At 38.5% G+C, this 21,278-nt stretch overlaps 3 protein-coding genes and 1 long non-coding RNA gene across 6 annotated transcripts; 2 read left to right on the forward strand and 2 right to left on the reverse strand.

Annotated features, from left to right (window-relative positions):
• The first annotated feature begins 469 nt into the window (after positions 1 to 469).
• LOC135627052 (putative ABC transporter C family member 15) lies at positions 470 to 7,954 on the forward strand. Its single transcript, XM_065133003.1, has 10 exons — positions 470 to 1,040; positions 1,128 to 2,554; positions 3,707 to 3,793; positions 4,102 to 4,704; positions 4,818 to 4,982; positions 5,259 to 5,553; positions 5,636 to 6,156; positions 6,232 to 6,295; positions 6,684 to 6,923; positions 7,134 to 7,954. Exons 1-10 carry the CDS (start codon positions 470 to 472, stop codon positions 7,256 to 7,258), a joined length of 4,098 nt encoding a protein of 1,365 aa, XP_064989075.1. The 3' UTR covers positions 7,259 to 7,954.
• LOC135627054 (uncharacterized) lies at positions 1,467 to 5,262 on the reverse strand. Of its 2 annotated transcripts, none has more exons than XR_010492523.1 (3): positions 4,809 to 5,262; positions 1,703 to 1,897; positions 1,467 to 1,604 (listed from the first exon to the last, which is right to left on the reverse strand). It is a non-coding gene; the product is annotated as an uncharacterized LOC135627054 (long non-coding RNA). The 2 variants fall into 2 exon arrangements; XR_010492524.1 differs by lacking the exon at positions 4,809 to 5,262 and adding an exon at positions 2,546 to 2,847.
• Positions 7,955 to 8,588: 634 nt separating the features above from the next.
• On the reverse strand, positions 8,589 to 10,278 carry LOC135627053 (uncharacterized). Its single transcript, XM_065133004.1, has 4 exons — positions 9,996 to 10,278; positions 9,563 to 9,887; positions 9,312 to 9,400; positions 8,589 to 8,889 (listed from the first exon to the last, which is right to left on the reverse strand). Exons 2-4 carry the CDS (start codon positions 9,599 to 9,601, stop codon positions 8,742 to 8,744), a joined length of 276 nt encoding a protein of 91 aa, XP_064989076.1. The 5' UTR covers positions 9,602 to 9,887; positions 9,996 to 10,278; the 3' UTR covers positions 8,589 to 8,741.
• Positions 10,279 to 14,011: 3,733 nt separating this feature from the next.
• LOC135627492 (lysine histidine transporter 1-like) lies at positions 14,012 to 17,690 on the forward strand. Of its 2 annotated transcripts, none has more exons than XM_065133615.1 (8): positions 14,012 to 14,220; positions 15,540 to 15,685; positions 15,843 to 16,226; positions 16,308 to 16,701; positions 16,788 to 16,893; positions 17,017 to 17,108; positions 17,209 to 17,295; positions 17,381 to 17,690. In XM_065133615.1, exons 1-8 carry the CDS (start codon positions 14,167 to 14,169, stop codon positions 17,477 to 17,479), a joined length of 1,362 nt encoding a protein of 453 aa, XP_064989687.1. In that variant the 5' UTR covers positions 14,012 to 14,166; the 3' UTR covers positions 17,480 to 17,690. The 2 variants fall into 2 exon arrangements, with proteins under 2 accessions (XP_064989687.1, XP_064989688.1); XM_065133616.1 differs by having other exon boundaries at positions 14,013 to 14,220; positions 17,209 to 17,277.
• The last annotated feature ends 3,588 nt before the right edge of the window (positions 17,691 to 21,278 follow it).

Raw genomic sequence — 21,278 nt, forward strand, 5'->3', positions numbered from 1 at the left:
ATAGAGCTACTCAAAAGATTCAAACCACCTAATCACCTTGGTGGTTCCTCAACACTTCTCCTCTTTTCATCTTCTTCAATCTACTTGTGTCAGCTTCGCCAATAAACAATTTCTGCTACTGCCCGATATTGATTTCCTTGTTGAACGATGAAGCTTTGAAGTTTGTCTTCTTACTCCTTTGTTACTTCTCTGTCACTGTCAATTCTTCAAGGAGATGATGCTCATAGAATACCTTCACATAGTCACTTTCTCACTGCTGTTTTGTTGGATTCTCCTAGACTCTGTAGAATTAAGGAGGTCCTCCATGGTAGCTGGAGAGATTGGGCAAGTGTTGGTGCACAAAAAGACAAAGATCATGGCTGAGATTACAGTTGCCTGTAACATCTAAATCTCCATTCTTTACCTGGGTTTTTGCATCCATGGAGTTTGGAAACTGGAGAGGATTTCTTTGGGATATGTTCTCTTAACAATGTCATGGCTTCTGGTAACTCTCTATGCAACTTACTGCAAGCGAAAAAGAGCAGGAGCAAGCTGCGGTTGGCCTCTAGTGCTCGTTTCCTGGTGGGTCTTCTCTAGCTTACTCGATCTCATCTCCATCTCGGTCTACCTCATCAGCCTTTGGAACAAAACATCATTGCGTAATACTATTCCAGCTGCAAGCATTGTGGAGTTCACTTCCTTCCCCATATCTGTTTTCCTCTGCTTCACTGCTCTTTTCATGTGTTCCTCAAAGACAAATCTGGACCTGAAACAGTATCTACTATTGAATGACGAAGATTGTGCCGGTAGAGATAACTTCTCCAGAGCTGGCTTCTGGAGCCGCCTCACATTTCGATGGATGAATCCAGTCTTTGAGAAGGGTCGAGCTGAAAGGCTCGAGCTTTCACATATACCCGGAGTTCCTCCATCTGAGACTGCAGAAAGTTCCTTTTCCTTTTTGCAGGACTCACTTCGTGACCAGAAAACCGAATCAGCTTCACTTTTGAAAGCAATCATTCATGCTGTTTGGAGGCCTTTGGCTGTGAATGCAGTCTTTGCTGGTACAATAACTTTACATGCTTTGCACTAACATTCTATTTGTGCCAATTCAGAGTAAATGATCTGACTGTGTTTAGACAATCATACAGGCCTCAACACATTTTCTTCCTACATCGGTCCTTTCCTGATCACCAACTTTGTGGAATTTATCTCTGGGGAAGATTCCAGACATGGACACTACTATGGGTACATACTGGCTTGTCTATTCTTTTTTGCAAAGACAGTGGAATCACTAACTCAACGGCACTGGTACTTCGGTACACGCCAAATCGGCGTACGGGTTCGAGCAGCCCTTATGGTAGCCATTTATAACAAGTCTCTTCTGATGAAGCACTCCGGCAGGAGCATGGGAAAGATAATAAATTTCCTCGATGTAGATGTAGAAAGGATCGGTGACTTCTTTTGGTATATACACGGTATTTGGTTGCTCCCCGTCCAGGTCTCTTTGGCTCTACTTATTCTTTACAGAAATCTTGGTGCAGCAGCCTCATTCTCGGCACTAGCTGTGACAATCCTAGTGATGGTGAGTAACACACCACTGGCAAATCTACAGGAGAGGCTCCACTCTAAGATCATGGAAGCAAAAGACTCGAGGATCAAAGCGACAGCAGAGACATTAAAATGCATGAGGATATTGAAACTGCATTCCTGGGAAACCGCTTACTTGAACAAGCTCCTCCAACTTAGAGATGTGGAGAGGAGTTGGCTCAGGAGATATCTCTACACATGCTCTGCTATTGCCTTCCTGTTCTGGGCGTCTCCAACTTTGGTTTTGGTCATTGCCTTCGGTGTCTGCATTTTGGTGAATACACCCCTGACTGCTGGCACAGTCCTCTCAGCTCTAGCGACGTTCAGAATCCTACAAGAGCCAATTTATAATCTTCCTGAGCTTGTCACCATGATCACACAAACAAAAGTATCGATTGACAGAATCCAGGACTTCATAAAAGAAGAGGAACAGAAGCAGTTGAGGCCAAGCTACAAAATGAAAACCTCAGGCATTGCTGTAGAGATTGAGCCTGGCAAATACAACTGGGATGCTGATTCTAAATCGAAGAAACCCACACTCAAGATTAATAAGAGGATTCAGATCATGAGAGGAGAAAAGATAGCAGTGTGTGGGACTGTCGGATCAGGTAAATCAAGTTTCTTGTGTAGTATCATGGGAGAAATTTCGAGAACTAAAGGCAGAAGAATTAGTGTCTTTGGGTCAAGAGCATATGTTCCACAAAGTGCTTGGATCCAGACTGGAACAATTCAAGATAATGTGTTATTTGGGAAGGAGATGGATAGGAGATGGTACCAGCAAGTGTTGGAAGCTTGTGCTTTGGATAGAGATATTGGAAACTGGGCTGATGGGGACTCAACTGTGGTGGGAGAGAGGGGTATTAATTTGAGTGGAGGGCAGAAGCAGAGGATTCAACTGGCAAGAGCAATCTATAGCAATGCAGATATCTATTTGTTGGATGATCCCTTCAGTGCTGTCGATGCACACACTGGCACGCACCTCTTTAAGGTATGAGTATCTCCATATTTGTTTGGACATCTTCTGACTGCACCATGGTAGATAATTTGGTTAACTGGTCATATAATTTAGTCCTGCATACTCACATGATAGTGATTACACAATCTGAATCAATGCCCACAGTTCAAATGTAACAGAGATAACAAGATATCAGAATATATTTATTATTGTCACCATTTGGTCCATACATTGCAAGGATTTTGCAAGAACTAAAATTCTTGTTTATGTAGTTTATGTTGGTCTAATGTCCAATTTCAAGCTTTCAATTTTTATTTATGATGTGAATCTCTATGTTAATAATTAATCTACAGCACTATCTAGGTTTCTAGATCTGAGCTAAACTGACTAACCATTTTGCTGTTAGGTTACAAGCTAAGTAGAAGATTTCCATGATAGATATCCCTGCATTTTGATATAACTCATATATACAATTGCTTCTTTTCCCATGACTTCTTCTGAGAGTTACTTAGTACTTAAATACATTGTGCAATAATTCTTAACCCCAAGTATATTCATTTCTTCACACCTACTAATACCAAAATATTGCCCAAAATTTTGATGATCACCTACATATCAAACTAAAGAACAGGAGCAGTATATTTGAGGAACTCAACTATGATTTTGCTCGTCTTAATTTTTGTATTTTGGAGCAAAAGGAGTAGAGGTTCCCCATTGATTTATGCATGATAACCGTTTGTTATTGACAATTTTATCTGACAGCCTAAATTACAACATGTCATAATTTTATAATAAATTCCCTAAAAAATATTTGATATGAACAATTTAGCAGATACAAGAAAATTTCTGGTTGATATACTTAACCCTTCCACTTTTATCCATTCTGATATTGAATATATGTCTTTTACTTCCAGTTATTGCATTTATATTTCTGCAGCAAGGTCTGCATAATGAAAGGACCTGTAGAAGGGAAAGCTAAGGAAAAGATGATTCAGTGATGATCCTTGTAAGATAGAATTTCAAAGAATATCCAGTTTCTTCAAATCATAAAGCAAAAATTACTTTTGCCTCTTGCTTTTTTTGTTTTCTTGATATGTTAGTTTATATTTAATGGAAGAACTATCCAAGTTCATTCAGAACTTTCCAAAGATGGTGCATCTGATGAAGGCCAGGATTTGTGTGCAGGAATGTTTAATGGGGCTATTGTCCAGTAAGACCGTCATTTATGTCACGCATCAACTGGAATTCATAGATGCAGCAGATCTAATTCTGGTAAACTTCAATTTTTTCATAACATCGAGCAAACTATTTGGTTGGCTAATCACAAGCCAGTGTATGACTTTTGCATCTGGGGTAAATAATAGTGTGAATGTGGTTGTAGTAGCACTAATATAGTATTCCATTTTCATGATTAAGTAGAGCTCACTTGAATAACTAATTATGATCCATGAGGATCTTATTTTTAACGAAAATGTGTAGAGTAAAATCTGCAGCAGGACAAAAGAGTTCGAACAATGTCCTACCTGAAAATACTGACTAGATTTTCCTCAAACACTAAGTCCTTTACAAACATTTTTCAGGTATTGAGAGATGGAAAGGTGGTCCAGTCTGGTAAGTATGAAGATCTGCTGAAGGACACTAATGGGGACCTTGTACAACAAATAGCTGCACATAATCAGTCATTAAGTCAAGTCAGTCCATCAAAAGAACATGGTCTATTGACGAGCACCAGATATAGGATGAAGCAAAAGGATCTTAGAGAAGCAAAATATTTTGAGAATAGTGGAATCTCCGAGCTTGCAGAGAGATCATGTGAAGAAGAAAGGGAATTTGGAAGAGTGAAATGGCATGTTTATCACACCTTTATGACTTCAGCATATAAAGGAGCTTTTGTGCCGGTACTACTATTATGTCAAATTCTCTTCCAGGGTTTCCAGATGGGCAGCAACTACTGGGTTGCTTGGGCAACCCAAAAGGAGGCTCAAGTTAGTAGAGAACAACTAATTGGAATTTTTGTTCTACTGTCTGCCGGCAGCTCAATGTTTATCTTAGGAAGGGCAGTTCTGCTTGCAACCATTGCAATTGAAACAGCTCAGCAGCTATTTCTTGAAATGATAACAAGCATTTTAAGAGCACCCATGTCATTTTTTGACTCAACACCTTCCAGTCGCATTCTTAACAGGGTCAGTTCCTTTCTGATAATTACTAACTTACTATACTAAGTTTCATCTAAACAAACAGTTACATTAACTTGCAGAAATTTCAAACTGTAAATTTAACAATTTACCTTTTTCAGTCCTCAACAGACCAAAGCACTGTTGACACAGATATTCCATACAGACTGGCTGGGTTGATATTTGCACTTGTTCAGCTTCTTTGCATCATCATGCTCATGACTCAAGTGGCCTGGCCAGTACTCATTCTCTTCATTATCGTATTTGCAATCTCCATCTGGTATCAGGTAAGCTAAATTAGGCTCTTGCAGAATGTGTAGCAATAACATATACAAGGAACTATCTGTTACCATCTTTTGGAGGACTTAGCAGAAACTGTAGGAAAAAAGTAGTGAAGGGAACATTTTGGATGATGTTTTTTTCACAATTTGGTCAATGGCTGCTAAACCTAGACATCAAAATTTCATCAATCATGTATTCTGTGACTGTAAAGCATAGAGCAATCACTAAATGTAATAGCTTTTAATAGTCCAATGCCTAATGGAGTGATTATCTTTCTGCAGAATTACTACATCAGTGCTGCTAGAGAATTAGCTAGAATGGTTGGAATTCGAAAAGCTCCTATCCTCCACCATTTTTCTGAATCACTTGCTGGAGCTGCTACCATTCGATGTTTCAATCAGGAAGAGCGCTTTTCTAAAAGGAACCTCACATTGATTGATGATTATTCTCGAATTACCTTTCACAACTATGCAACTATGGAATGGCTATCAGTTCGAATCAACTTTCTATTCAACCTTGTATTCTTTGCAATGTTAACCATCTTGGTCTCCATGCCCAGAAATGATATTGATCCAAGTAAGTCCTGTTTCAACCTTGACAACACTAGATATATTGGGGTATGACCACAGACGAAATAATTAACTTGATTTCATTTCAGGCCTTGCAGGACTTGCTGCAACATATGGTTTGAACCTAAATGTACTACAAGCTTGGGTTATATGGAACCTCTGCAATGTAGAGAACAAGATGATCTCTGTCGAGAGAATTCTGCAATTCTCAGTCATACCTAGTGAGGCTCCTTTGGTAATTGAGCACTTCAGAGCACAACAAGGCTGGCCCACATCTGGAACCATTGAACTTGATGATCTCAAGGTTCGTTACAGCCCTAATCTTCCTATGGTCCTAAAAGGTATCAATTGCACTTTCCCTGGGGGAAAGAAAATTGGAGTTGTAGGCAGGACAGGAAGTGGAAAGTCGACGCTCATCCAAGCTCTTTTCAGAGTAGTAGAACCATCATCAGGAAGGATTGTGATTGATGGCATAGATATTAGCCGAATTGGTCTCCATGATTTGAGATCTAGGTTGAGCATAATTCCACAAGAACCAACACTTTTTCAGGGAACTGTGAGGACAAACTTGGATCCTCTGCAGCAGCATCCAGACTCCGAAATCTGGGAGGTAAAGAACAAAGTATGGCTCATATTTATTTGGTACTTTATGAAGCTATAAGTCATCTAACTCATATCATATCAGGCACTCTATAAATGTCGACTTCGAGAGATAGTAAAACAAGATCAGAGACTGCTTGATGCACCAGGTAATCTAATGTCTTGACAAGCAATTGCATACAAGTTTCACACAACTAGCACATAAAATGTGTCACTTTTTCCCTCAAAGGGGAATAAGTTAACAATATGGGGAGTTACAAAAACATTGTAAGAAGAAATCATTACTGGGATACTTCATACAATGTTATCACAGTGTGTTAGGATTACATCTATGGTAAACTTAAATAAACGCAACTGTTAAACTTTGTGGCATTCTGCTAACACAGTTTTTTTAGTATCTTCTAGCAACCATGCATGTACTACAAACCTACTGCTGCACAGCATACATTCACACTCCATTGAGAAAACTAGCTTATAGTTTAGTTCCCTCTGTTTTTGATGTTTGTCTTTAATATGAGATCAAGGATTATCATGCAGTTGCAGAAGATGGAGAGAATTGGAGTGTTGGGCAGAGGCAGCTGGTTTGCCTGGCAAGAGTACTGCTGAAAAGGAGGAGGATTCTAGTTTTGGATGAGGCCACAGCTTCAGTAGACACCGCAACCGATAATTTTATTCAGAAGACCATAAGAGAAGAAACCAGTAACTGCACTACCATTACAGTGGCACATCGAATACCCACTGTCATTGACAGTGATCTGGTTCTGGTGCTCGATGAAGGTATACAATAGAACTCGAGTAATACTGAAAAAAGGGAATTCACTCCCCTCAAAATAATTTTTAAATTTGGATTTCTAAGAAGTATAAAACATCTGAGATTCCCATTAGATATATTTGTTGTGTAGCTCTACCTACATAGGATTTTTTAATTCTATGGCATGAAACAAAAGAACTTATCATCTCTTTTCTCTTTTGCTGTGGTTGGTGCAGGGAAAATTTTGGAGTTTAGTTCTCCTCAAGATCTTCTAAAAGATGAATCATCAGCATTCTCAAGATTGGTGATGGATTTCCTGGGGAGGTCCAAGAACCATCATGCAGAACTTGAATTAGAGTAACCACAAAGGTGGATCATGGATTAGTTCATGAACATGAAATTTTTCTCTATTCATTCGGGAAATGCAATCATCTAATCCACATGAGGGTTTGTGTGGCCAGAGAAGAGTCAGCAACAGCGATACTGCCACAAGATACATGAACCAACATGTATAGAAAGAGAGGAGAAAAGGAAGAAAGAAAGAAACAACGAAAGGGCTATGAAGTGTACAGGATTATACTCTGAGAAATCATAAATCTAGAATTAATGCTATCAAGTATGTTTCTGCTACTGATTGTACCTCGATCCTAACAAAAAGGCAGTTCAGTGCATGAAGTTTCTGCTAATTTTGAGGTCTGAGGGAGGTCAATCAACCTGGTCTCACCCCTGCAAGAAAGGTAATTATATCCATGACAAAAATTTTGCTTACCCAGGTCGCAGAAAAGCAATTTTACCATGGCACCGAGGGTCATTTTCACACTTATACTACAATGAAAAAGATCACATTTATTCTTTCAATTGCTGAGATGATCATCAGGGTTTCTTTTCATAAAATAGTCAATTTAATAGCTGAAATCATGTTTAAGCATTTGGATATTCAAGTCCTGGAAAGAATATTGAAGTGGTAATGAACAAATCCATGATATAGAACAAATTTTGTAATTGCAAGCTCATGTCAAATTGATTAATGGGAGGTTTTCTTAAGTTCATATGGTTAGTTGCTTCTTTGTTTGTTGTTTCTTAGATATGTCCTACAATTGAGAAGGCATGGAGGATTTGAACCTTTTGATCTAATTCTAGTCATTATGGTTAGTTGTAGTTATCCCGATGCCATTATTTTAAAATTAAATGTTTCTCATTCATCAATCTTTTCTATGATGGAATTACTTCCAGAAATGAGTTGACAAGTACAGATAAGCAAAAAAGAGAAATTTGGTCTTGATGCTAATATTTTGTAAACATGTATGATGTGATGTTTGCATGTGAGTTAGTTGTTAAGTGATATTGACACAGGAATAATGAAATCCATGGAGTATTATAACTATTTTGGTCAATGTAAGTTAACCACACAAATGATTGAATAGATGCAACTTCAATAACTATCCAAGCTATGCATGATGGGTTTACCTAATGAAAACTTTGTAAAGCAATGAATGATGGCCACTTTGTCACACAGGCCAACTAGGAGAATCATGAATATATTATTCCTTTCGGCAACGATTAAATAAATGAATAATTGATTAGTAAAAACCCACCAGGCATATATCTTAAATGAGAATAAACTAAATCTACCAACCCAAACATTTTACGTTATCCACAGAGAAATTGAGATACTAAGTGAAAGCTAAAGATACTACAAGAATAGAACTTCATCAAATAGATGTAGGGACAAAAGATAACTCCATTTGTCGGTATATTTACCATAACAACATAAACAATTCTTGGAAACAACATAGAGTGATACAGAGTTGTACAAAAAATGGAGATCAATCCGGCATAACCCTTCATTTTGGATCTGAAAAGAACTTGTTCACAGCAGGCATGATTTCAGGGGCTTTGTTCCTGACAAATTTTCGCAGGCTATGTTCTGCATACTTCTCCCCCTCACCAAAATTCTCGAGCACACCTGCAGCTCTGTTTTGTTTGTTAACCCTGTTGACAGAGGCACCATGGTTAACAATGCTATTCTTTTATTTTTTTTACTATTAAGCCTGGTAATGACTTGGAAAGTGCAACCAAAAAGCTCCGTTACTGCATATGATTTATTCTCCCACCATTCGTAAAACAAAAGGCAAATGTTCATCCAGAATCTGAAAAGCTGAGAACCAACTAAAGAATGAAGCACGGATTGGAAAAGAGAAGAACACCCAAGCATGGAATAAAGTGAAACCGCTGATATAATAAACAGTGTCAATTAGCTGAAAATGTATAAAATTATGATTAGGTCTTCAAAAGAGATATTGTGACACAGATAACAAAAGATACCTAATTATATAGATTTACCCTTGTACCTAAAGAGCAAAGCATTCCCCACTTCAAGAAGCTCAAAAAGATCAATGGAAACGGATGCGTACCTAACTTGGGGGTTGGTGGAGATGTTTCGCACCAGTTGCACGCCACAGATACCAACAGCAACACCAACTGCCGCAAAGAGTGGGTACACCTGCACAGCCCAATGCAACAAACGGCATGACATCTTATCTTACCGAAAGTTAATCTCATGCATCCAACGGTAAGAAGTTGTCAATTATACAACATGGGCAAAACCACAAACAGGTCTTCGGCAACACTTGGTTGCCGGAGAAGGGCTCGGCAGCGTTATTACCTCTGGCCTCAACCATCTGCTGAACGTGGAAGAAGCCATCGGAGCTACAGCACGCTGCGGAGAAGGTCAGAGAGGCAGCGCAAATGCAGACAAGCCAAGGCTTTTGCCCCTGCCATCTGACTCCACCGACAACCCCATTATATACTAGTATGATGAATCCAGCCCAAATTTGGTGCACCCTAAAAATGGTGAAAGGCGACATAGAGAAAGCAAAGCAAAGCAAAGGGAAGGGAAGGAAGCTGGGCTGCACACCAAGAATTCTTCCGAGACTCTTGGAAGATGCACCATTGTGGGGAAATGGATGGCAGAAAGGAGGAGAAAAGCTCTGCCACGATCGACGCAAAGAGGAAAAAATAATGAATAGCAGCAATAGGAAAAGTTCGATACATGTTTCTTTGTGTCAAACGAAAAAAAAAAATTGATGATATGATACCACCAAGCCAGTAGTGCGTGATCATGAAAGACTCGGTGAGATCACTAGTGCTGTTCGAGTACGGAGGGCCTTCCTTTCACTCCAATGACAGCACTATGGTGTTGCAGCTTCCTTTGAACAAGTACGGAGGGCCCCCTTCGCCTCATCCCAGGAGTGGGGTCATCCGCAGTCCACCACATCAACACGTGGGAGGACTATTGTCAAGCTGGCTATCGCTAAGAGTCGCCTCTCCTCCTGATGACCAATTTTAAGTGCTGATGACACACACCATTGGTTGCTGCCATCGTTGTTTCCCCCCTTGCTACCCCCTATTGTTAGCTTTCGTACTTATTTATTCTGTTTATATTATCAACGATGCCTGAGAGCCTTCCAACGAAATCTATCTATGTAAAAAAAATAAATTAAAAATATATAAAAAAAATCAGAGTTCAAAAATAAATATGATCCTCGATAAGATTGACCTTTACTATACATGGGATTAAGATTGACCTTTACGCGGTATTGGCAATCAGAATTCAAAATTCGAACTTGTTTATTATTTTTATATTATCAATCATATAGGAGGTTTTAGCAAACCAAGTAGAATAGGTAAAACTTGAAGGCCACCCTCTTATCCTAAAAACATAGGACAAAGTAAGAATAGGTATAACCATTTTGATTCAAGCTAAATGAAATAAGGTGAGCGTTAGGTAGTGTCATTTGAGCAATACAAGATAACACTATAAATTTGATGCCATCTAAGCAAGTAAGATTTTCTATACCTAGAAGACTTTAACAAAGAAAGAGTAGAGTGGAAACCGAAGCTCGCTTCTTTTAGTATATTCATATAAGTATAGTAGTTATGATTCAATATTACGATCAATCACCGAGCTATAAAAACCCTTGAAGTATACATTATAGCATGCATGCAATAAGGTGAGCGTTAGGTAATGTCATTTGAGCAATACAAGATAACACTATAAATTTAGTGTCATCTAAGTAAACAAGATTTTCTATACCTAGAAGACTTTAACAAAGAAAGGGTAGAGTGAAAATCGAAACTTGCCTCCGGTGCATTCATATAAGTATAGTAGTTATAATTCAATATTACAACTAATCACTAAGCTATAAGAACCCTTGAAGTATATGTTATAACATGCACGTAATGTCATTTGAGCAATATAAGATAATACTATAAATTTAGTGCCATCTAAGCAAGTAAGATTTTCTATACCTAGAAGACTTCAACAAAGGGTAGGGTGGAAACGGAAGCTCACCTACAATACATTCATACAAGTATAGTAGTTATGATTCAATATTACGATCAATTACCAAGCTATAAAAACCCTTGAAGTATATATTATAGCATGCATGCAATAAGGTGAGCGTTAGGTAATGTCATTTGAGCAATATAAGATAGTACTATAAATTTGGTGCCATCTAAGCAAGCAGGATTTTAGAAGACTTTAACAAAGAAATGGTAGAATGGAAACTGAAACTCACATTTGGTACATTTATATAAGTATAGTAGTTATGATTCAATATTATGACCAATCACCGAGCTATAAGAACCCTTGAAGTATACATTATAACATATATATGTATAATAAGGTGAGCGTCGGATAATGTCATTTGAGTAATACAATATAACACTATAAATTTGGTGTCATCTAAGCAAGCAAGATTTTCTATACTTAGAATACTTTAACAAAGAAAGGGTAGAGTGAAATCGAAGCTCGCCTCCGATGCATTCATATAAGTATAGTAGTTATGATTCAATATTATGGTCAATCATCAAGCTATAAGTTCAAACTAGAGTAGAATAAAATACTCAAGCCAAACATGGTTTTTGTCTTCAGCATTGATACGAGTGAGACTAAAAGAGTCAAGTGTAGATTATTGGGCTCCACTATCCGAAGAAATCATTTCAAAGAGGATAGCATCCCTCATCATAATAACTATGATCTCTTTAGTGGAGAAAGTGAGGCCGGCAAGAACTAAGAGAAGGGTGGAAAATCGATGATTGACCCAAACTCAAGAAGATAACAACTTAGACCTTTCGAGGGAGAGGGGGGCGGGAAATGCTCACTTATATAGGGGTTAAGTGACCCTGAGTTGAGTTCCGATGCTAGTCCTTTTTTTTTGTCTCATGATTCAACTAAGGTAATGATGTGTCAATTATATATTGGTTATTGAAGATCGATCAATAAGATCACTATTGAATATCAATGTGGAGCTCTCTGATTAGTCTATAAAAAAAATCAACTATTAAGTAACGATCATAAATCGTTAGAAACTAAATCAAATCAGATCAAACACCATAACCAAGGAAACCTATGGTGGTTACACCTAAAAAGGATGAAAATAGTTATATCAGGTCACACAAATAAATTTGAACCATCACAACGCTCATTATGCAAGCTAGATAGAACCCAAAGTGATAAAGACCAACAACACATATGGCTCGCATACTAACGAGATATATACTACCCCACTAACATGCAATCGAACTTATTCATGAAGCATCGTTAAAGATGATGTGATAGAACCTAACCATGAAGCATCGTTCGACGATAATATGATTGAATTCATCCATGAAGTGTCTCTTGACCATGATGTAGTCAAACTCAATGCATAAAGTATTGTTTGATGATTATGTACTCGAATTTTATCATAATATATTATTCGACATGACAACACGATCAAATCTAAGCATGAAACATTCCTCAACCATAATGAGATCGAATATAAACCATAAAATGTCATTATATAGTTGAATTTAACTATAGAATATCCTTCGACTACGTTCGATCAAACCCGACCATCAAGATCGCATGATGATAATGTGATCTTGATCATGAAATATCTTTTGACGATAACATGATCAAATCATGTTTCTCGATCATAATACGATTAAATTAAATCATAAAATGTTATTGGACGATAACACAATCGAATATGTATGTACCTATATAGTGATCTGCACCCACATACTTAGTTATTAATATATATATATATATATAGGTCCTTTTTTTCATTCAAAAATATAAGTAAATCATTTAAGGGATTGTGATAACCAGAGAGTCTTAGACCTCAGATTGAATAGAAGTGGAGTTGGAAGTAGCTTTTTATCTGATAAGGTCTGACAATGTTATAATCTTTTTAAGTTGGAGAAAGAAAAAGATGACAGGGCCAGCCACCTGCTTATCGCCGGAGCCGAGTGCTGTCACGGCCCGGTTTGACTGTAGTGGAGGTCAAAAAAGCTTCTTAAGATAATTTGTGTTGGCGGGCTGCCGGTAGAAAAGTCAAACCAAGCAAATAGTGCGCGCATGCTTCGGTGTCCATCTTTGACTAATTCTCCGTTAGCCGCACTTTCCACGGTCTGCCCTTCCTATGGTGAAACCCTCCATGGAAATAGGAATGAATAGCGTCTCTTTCAAGTTTTATCTGAATTTAATTATATATCTAAATCCCCAAATCAGTTTGAAACCCGACTCCAATACTTACTATCTTTTTTGATCGGTGTGTATGCTCGTATCTTATCAACAAATATCTTAGATCTGACACTAATTGATTGAACTGATGTTGGATTCTATATTTTCTAAAAAGTTCAAAAAATTAAATTCTACCGATCTGATTTCAAAATATGTACGAATATTCTAGTCAAACTTATGTTATGATGGGATTCATACATCACCCATCATCATCGATTCGATGGATGTTTCAGTTGCCATTACAATGCACCATCTTTATGACTTCCCTTCAAGTAAATGATCCAAACTACGACGTGTGTCCACCATACCAGCCAATGTTATCATCCGGTCTACATCTATCTACCTATTTTATCACTATCTGTCCACATTGTTTCCGCCACTCCTCTCTTCCCCTCTCATCTTTCACATCTTTATCCAATAGCTTCGATGTGAAACTGCATACAGCTGATGCATTAAGTAGCAATATCGGTCTAATTTTTCAGAAGAAGAGAGAGCTTGTCATTGGCTGGTGTTATGATATATGGCAAGAGAATTTGACGGTCTTCTCTGGCAAGTCAACGGAACCTCTCTCTCCCGCTCCTCTTCTCTTTTTATATAGCGTAAGTAGTCTCCGCCTCTACTCTCAGGCATCCCATTCCCACACTCTCTGCAATCTTTTGTCTTCCTCTGCGGTGCTAGTCTAGTTCACCAAGGTGACCATGGGAACACAAGCTCCTTCACCCCCCGAGGCCTACCACAGCAGCAGCAACAAGGCATGTACAATCGATCCCACTCTCCTCTCTTTCTTTTGATCGAAAGATTCTTTCTCCCTGATTCTTTATTTTCTGTCTTCTTCTTCTTCTTCTTCTTCCTCGAGCATGAATCCTTGCTCCCTGCTTCTTCATCTTTCAGTATGACGGAACATAAATTATGAACTGCCACAAGCCTATGTTTATGGTCTTACCTCTTTTTTTTTTTCCTTCTCTGTTTTCCCGTTAATTCTTATTATCTTTCCATTTTTCCAACTCTTCACTATGCACGTACGCATGAGTGGTTACATGTTTTCAGGACTCGAACAGCAGTCTTTTCCTTGCAAACTTTGAATCGCTTAAAACCAAAGTAGTAAATGAGTTCGACCAATCTTACTCTTGTGATATAAAAAGGTAAATAAAAGTCGCTGTTATCATCACATCTAAAGCTTAAAAGTCATTAGATGAGACATGATCTGTTCGTTTGTCTATTCGATAAGAAAGATGCCTTGATGATTCTTCAAGCAGTAGAGAAGTTGCAGGGTTTTAATATAGGAAAAAAAGAAAAGTTTGAACACAACGGTAACTGACATAGAGAACTAAGGTTAAGTGTCTCTCGGGTGATGGTCTCTCTGATCCATCGATGGCGAGTTTCTTGAGGACTGCACACATAAAATTATCCAGTGGAAACTTGCATCACAAATATTAATTTCTATTTTTTTGGTGCAACTCATGTGATCCTTGAATCCGGACAAATCCAGAGTCGTATGTCGCCTAGAAAGCAGTGAATTATTTTATCAGTTGTTCAACAGTTCCAATCATGCCAGGTTATTGTATCCCAAATGACCCTGCAAATCATATTCCGGCCACGAGTACCAATTAGTTCTGAAACGTGTGGAGGCCGAGAAATTCGAGTCGTTCTTCTCCTCATCCTTAAGTTTTAGATATAGCTTGTTGTTCGTAGTGTAGCCAGAGTCCAGGACATCGTTGCTCTGATTACAGTCACCGGAAAAGGTAGACTTGCAAGCACATCATGTAGGAAGCCTCATTTGTGCAGAAGCATTAACTGTTCATTAAGATATCATGTGGTAGGCATCAAAAGAAGGGTTTCCTTTTATTTCTTTCTCGAGATGATTGTGTGGAATTGCGACTCTCAAGACATATCACCTAACAAAGAACGTGTCTTCGTTCCTCTGCATGGCCAGAGAGCCAATCTTTGCCGGAATCACTTTTGAGACTCTGCTCCGACGTACTGTCTCTTGGTTGTTAGTCGAAATGTTTCTTGTGATCCGTCTCCGCAGTTGGTTTCTCTACTTGGGCCTAATCGGTGACGGATTGTGCAGACTGAGAAGGAGAAATCGATCGATGACTGGCTCCCCATCACGTCGTCTAGGAATGCCAAGTGGTGGTACTCAGCCTTCCACAATGTCACGGCCATGGTTGGAGCTGGCGTCCTTAGCTTACCCTACGCCATGTCTGAACTTGGATGGTAAGAAACAGCAAAGATGTGACCGATTTAACTTTGCTCTCGAGACGTATTGCAACCGTGCAAACGAAAGAAACGCTTTGCTCCTGTTTGCTTCGATCAGTATATATAAGGAAGGAGAAGTAAGATGACGCAACTTGTTGCCTTGCTACCGTAACAGGGGTCCCGGCATCGCGGTGCTGATCCTGTCGTGGATCATCACTCTGTACACCCTCTGGCAAATGGTGGAGATGCACGAAATGGTTCCCGGCAAGCGCTTCGATCGGTACCACGAGCTCGGGCAGCACGCCTTCGGCGACAAGCTCGGCCTCTGGATCGTGGTGCCCCAGCAGCTGGTCGTCGAGGTCGGGGTCAACATCGTCTACATGGTGACCGGCGGCAAGTCCCTCAAGAAGTTCCACGACGTCGTCTGCCCCGACTGCAAATCCATCAAGCTCACCTACTTCATCATGATCTTCGCCTCCGTCCACTTGGTCCTCTCTCAGCTCCCCAACTTCAATTCCATCTCAGGAGTCTCCCTGGCCGCAGCCGTCATGTCCCTCAGGTGCTTGCTCCGTCGGCATGCTTGGATCTCCCAATATAATCACGCTTGCTGTTTCGGCTGACCCTTTCTCCTCCTTCCCAGCTACTCCACCATTGCCTGGGGAGCCTCGGTGGACAAGGGGAAGCAGGCGAAAGTGGAGTACGGCTACAAAGCTCGGAGCACGGCGGGAACCGTCCTCAACTTCTTCAGCGCGTTGGGGGACGTGGCCTTCGCGTATGCCGGGCACAACGTGGTGCTGGAGATCCAAGCGACCATCCCGTCCACCCCCGAGAAGCCGTCCAAGAAGCCCATGTGGAAGGGCGTCATCGTCGCGTACATCGTCGTGGCGCTCTGCTACATCCCGGTTGCCCTGGTCGGCTACTGGGCCTTCGGCAATGGCGTCGACGACAACATCCTCATCACCCTGGAGAAGCCGCGGTGGCTGATCGCAGTGGCCAACATGATGGTCGTGGTTCACGTCATCGGGAGCTACCAGGTAAGGAACTTACGATCCATATGTGGAATCGCTTCCGCTTTCTCAAACACGTTTGTATCGACGTCGTTCCGATCATCCGCGAGCAGATCTACGCCATGCCGGTCTTCGACATGATAGAAACGGTGCTCGTCAAGAAACTTCATTTCCCACCGGGTCTAACTCTTCGTCTGATTGCACGCACGGTTTACGTCGGTAACGTGGTGTCTCGAACCATTATTCTATCTATCTTCACCTCCTCGTCGTACCAAAGAAACATATATATATATATATATATATATATATATATATACATATATAATTCCATCCTGCATGCAGCATTCACCATGTTCGTCGCCATAACATTCCCCTTCTTCGGAGGACTACTCGGATTCTTCGGAGGTTTCGCTTTCGCACCAACCACGTACTTCGTGAGCATCGACTTCCCTTTGGCATTTGCAGCGTTACGTCTTCCGGCAATCATTGTTCGTAGCTGACAATAAATACATGTGCTCTGAATTATTTTCACAGCTTCCTTGCATCATGTGGCTGGCTATCTACAAGCCCAGAAGGTTCAGCTTATCTTGGACGACTAACTGGGTAAAATATTCCCATAAGGTTCTTTATTTTTGTTTTTTGTTTTTTTTTTTCCCTTCCTTTAGACAAAAAAAAAAAAAAAGTCATAATCTCTTTGTTTCTGCAGATCTGCATCCTACTCGGGGTCATGTTGATGATTTTGTCGTCCATTGGTGGACTAAGGCAGATCGTTCTTCAAGCAAAGACCTACCGGTTCTACTCGTAGGATGTATGTTTTAAAAATTGATGCACGACTATAATGAGTTTAAATGTGTAATGACATTAAAAATAGTTTATATAAAATTGAGCTAAATTATATATATATATATATATATATATATATAATTAATCGCTTATGGTGTCAAACATTATGATCGTCCCTTCTGTTGATTTGTCGAGATTATTGTCTTTACAAATAATCTATTGGTTGAGTTTCATTGCCTTTGTTCGATCATCGATACATGCTTAAGCTTACATTAGTTTGGGGTTATCTTCCATCTAACTTTATCTAAGATCCATTCTCCTGTGCTTTAGGCTTGCTCCGCAACTACCATTGATCTTTGAATTACTAGTATTTGTCTTATAGTCATTGCTAAAATTTAAAATATTATTGTGTCGCAACCATCATTCCATAATAGGATTGATGGCTTCTGGTGTTGAACGTTTCGATGTATAACAATAATGAGTGTAAAAACATAATGATATAAAAAATTAATATATAATTCAATCAAATTATAAAATTTTAATCACTTCTAATGTCGAATGTTCTGATCGTCCCTTCGGATGATATGTAAAATAGGAGATCATTGTTTTTAAAGACTATCTCTTAGTTCTATTTTATTGTCTTTGTTCAATCGTTGATGTATATGCTTGAGCTTCCGTTGATATGGGGGTTATGTTCGATTTAGTTTCATCCATCTCTCGTATGTTAGGCTTACTCCATAGCTATCATTGACACTTGAGTTACTAGTATTTATCTTACGATCTGCACTAAAATAAAAAATATTGTTATGTTGTGGCCATCATTCTATAATAGGAAACTCTATAGGTATACCAAGTTCAAAAAATACATTTGAAGCTTGAATTTGGAGCCTAATGATCCCCTTGATCTTTTTTCTTTGTAATAATATTTTTTATCCCTTCAAAATTTTATTACACCCACTTCATTCATATACAAGTTTCGGAGATACTATGTTCTCTACTATAGTTAGTACTACTATAATGGTTATATAAGTTAATGATCAATTTTTAATTTCCCTAATTTTATCACCAATATCAATATTTACTCCTAAACTTTTATAATAATTAGTTAGATAATCACTTAAGTCATCTAATTTAGTACGAGGATAAAAAATACAAGCAACTAAACAAACCAATAAAAAAAAAAAAAATTTGTCTATTAGATTTCATAGCCATTATAGTCGTATTTAAATCATTATCATATTGAGATTGATCTAAGGCACCAATAATATTAATACAAATAACTTTTAAAAAAAAGGGTATTGGGATAATAAACACTCGAGAAACCAACTTGCTTAACATTAGTTGTAATAAAATGTATAATAATTTTTAATATTCAAAATAATCTTTAAGCAATTCGTAGAAGATTTCTATGAGATAGAAACATGAAAATCTTTTAGGTCTCTTATCATTTAATTCATAAAATCTTGCCTGTTCTTTTATTAATCGTGGATGACCTAACAAGAATGAAATAGCTTACTTAATGGGAGAAAAAAATTTCAAAAGATCTAAGACCTTTTTTATACATAAATTCAAAACATGACAAGCACATCTAATATGAAAAAGGACACCACTAAAAGCATGTTGGCATATTACTTATAATTATGAGATAAAAGCAATATTTATTGTTGCATTATCAAAACCAATAGAAAAAATTTTAAAAACCAAATAATTTTCTTCTAAAATTTATTTTTGTCATTATATATATATATATATGTCATTCACTAAAAATCTAAAATTAATAATTCATTTTTGCATGGTGCAATCACTGTCAATTCAACGACGAGTGATTCTTATGTCAAATTATATTTGCTAGTGATCACTCCAAATATCAACACAAATAAGAAATATGATCATCTAAATTTTTTTTATTTTTATTTTTATTTTTTTATAAAGATCATGTAAAGTGTGAGTAATAGTAGTTTGAGGAACTCATGATTTAAAGCATCTTGATAATAATCAATAAACTAACTTTTTCATTGAAAATAAAAGATAAATATTTAACAGAAATTAATCTAGCTAATGTTTCATGATTTCTTTCAACAAAAAATAAAAATAAAAAATAGAATTAGTAGAGTACTCAAAAATTTAAATTTAACTTTTATCAAATTCTTAAACCTAAAAATCGGAATCCAGTAGTTGATGGGTTTAATTCATGATTTTATATCTCGAGTTGGCTTATAGCTTTTCAGGATGGTATCTCAAGTGTGTCCATCAAGAATTTCTCTCTTCAAGTTTGTTTCTTAGTGAAGTGAACATAACTTCTCTTGCACTTATTAATAAGAATAATATACATATATGTATGTATAATTGTTTTCTTAATCTTTTACCACTGTGTATTTGCAAAGTCTTACATTTGAAAGAAAATTTCAATAATAATCTTATAGATTCCGATCAATGGGGCTTTCCTAAAGGATGGATTGATTCATAAAAGCATTGTTCTCTTTCGTGAAATAATGCACCAAAAGCTTTCACCTCGGACCTCACTTTTACCATCAACCGGAATGGAACGCTTATCTAAAGGAACAAGAGGAGGACTACGACAAGACCGCCTTGTGGATTCGTACCTATTTTGCATTAGCATGCAGGCATGCAACATGCTTCCTCTCAACAAGGAGGAGAACTCATGCCGCAGTATCATTATCATCCTTCTTCCTCGCTTGATTCCTCAGACTCTCTCTCTCTCTCTTTAGTATGTCGACAGCTGAATTTTCTTCTGTTGGTGGAATCCAACAAATCCTACTACAGCGGTGACTCGGAAGTAAGTGGTGATTCATCCGAGTCACAGTAATTGGATTCACCACGGAATTGACGTCGAGGCACACCCATGGACCCCAAACCTAAACTCGGGTGACCAACTCCAAGTGGTGGACCGGTGGTTGCCCCGTGACATCCATTCAAATCTACAAAATTTGGATCATTGGGGCGATGTCAAAGATCAAGATGCGTAGGGAATCCTCGGCGTTTGACCTGCCAACCGAGGATGGGTTGGAATGTTGTGAGCCTCCCTGTGAATTCAATCCATGGGCGAGGAGGATATCTAGATGCCATCTCGAACTACTAGATTTGATGTTGACCTTTTCCAGACTCGGGTGGTGGTGGTGAGCAGTAATAATCTATGTGTGTTGGAGATGTTTGATAGATCGTTTTCTTTTCTTTTCTTTTCTTTTATTCTTGGAAATTAAAATGTTGACTTAGGGTGAGGACTCGAATCAGATCCCTGATGAGATGTGGTGCGTGACATCGGGGGGGGGGGGGGTTTCTACATCAACTATTGTTGCACAGTCTGGAAGAAGGGTACTTTTTTGCTGCCTTTTTTTTTTATTTTGCCCTCCATATATTATTTTGATATCCATAATAATTATACATGACCGATTTAATTAATATATTATTGTAAACCATAGAGGTTGGTTTTACCCACAGGTGACTTAAAATTGATAGTAATCATGGTCACCGAGAGCTTAGTTAACCTCCTGCCTGACTCGATCATAATTGCCGGTAATTCCAAGGAGAGATGGATCGATCGAGATAAGCTCCGCCAAACATTCTTGGTTTTATCGCTACACTAGGCTTTATCCGAATAGCATGTAACGATTGTCGGATGTAACATTAATGAAAATGATTAATTGCATCCATCCGAAGCGGAATTAAATCTCCCCTATCAGCAGAATTCATGGAATTTCTAATCATTGCTTGTTGGCCTTATGATTTCCAGGGGCCGATAACTCTCTCTCTCTCTCTCTCTCTCTCTCTCTCTCTCTCTCTCTCTCTCTCTCTCTCTCTCT

This window comes from Musa acuminata, chromosome BXJ2-11 (assembly GCF_036884655.1).
Source record: "Musa acuminata AAA Group cultivar baxijiao chromosome BXJ2-11, Cavendish_Baxijiao_AAA, whole genome shotgun sequence".
NCBI classification, from domain to species: Eukaryota; Viridiplantae; Streptophyta; class Magnoliopsida; order Zingiberales; family Musaceae; genus Musa; species Musa acuminata.

Excerpts from the sequence above, each read along its gene's own strand:
- LOC135627492 (XM_065133615.1), top strand. The coding sequence starts at position 14,167 with ATGGGAACACAAGCTCCTTCACCCCCCGAGGCCTACCACAGCAGCAGC. Across the intron at positions 16,227-16,307 it reads GCAGCCGTCATGTCCCTCAG|CTACTCCACCATTGCCTGGG; the intron begins GTGCTTGCTCCG and ends CCTCCTTCCCAG. Across the intron at positions 16,894-17,016 it reads TGCACGCACGGTTTACGTCG|CATTCACCATGTTCGTCGCC; the intron begins GTAACGTGGTGT and ends TCCTGCATGCAG.
- LOC135627052 (XM_065133003.1), top strand. The coding sequence starts at position 470 with ATGTCATGGCTTCTGGTAACTCTCTATGCAACTTACTGCAAGCGAAAA. Across the intron at positions 2,555-3,706 it reads CTGGCACGCACCTCTTTAAG|GAATGTTTAATGGGGCTATT; the intron begins GTATGAGTATCT and ends ATTTGTGTGCAG. Across the intron at positions 3,794-4,101 it reads ATGCAGCAGATCTAATTCTG|GTATTGAGAGATGGAAAGGT; the intron begins GTAAACTTCAAT and ends AACATTTTTCAG.
- LOC135627053 (XM_065133004.1), bottom strand. The coding sequence starts at position 9,601 with ATGGCTTCTTCCACGTTCAGCAGATGGTTGAGGCCAGAG. Across the intron at positions 9,401-9,562 it reads GCAGATGGTTGAGGCCAGAG|GTGTACCCACTCTTTGCGGC; the intron begins GTAATAACGCTG and ends TGGGCTGTGCAG. Across the intron at positions 8,890-9,311 it reads TCCACCAACCCCCAAGTTAG|GGTTAACAAACAAAACAGAG; the intron begins GTACGCATCCGT and ends CTCTGTCAACAG.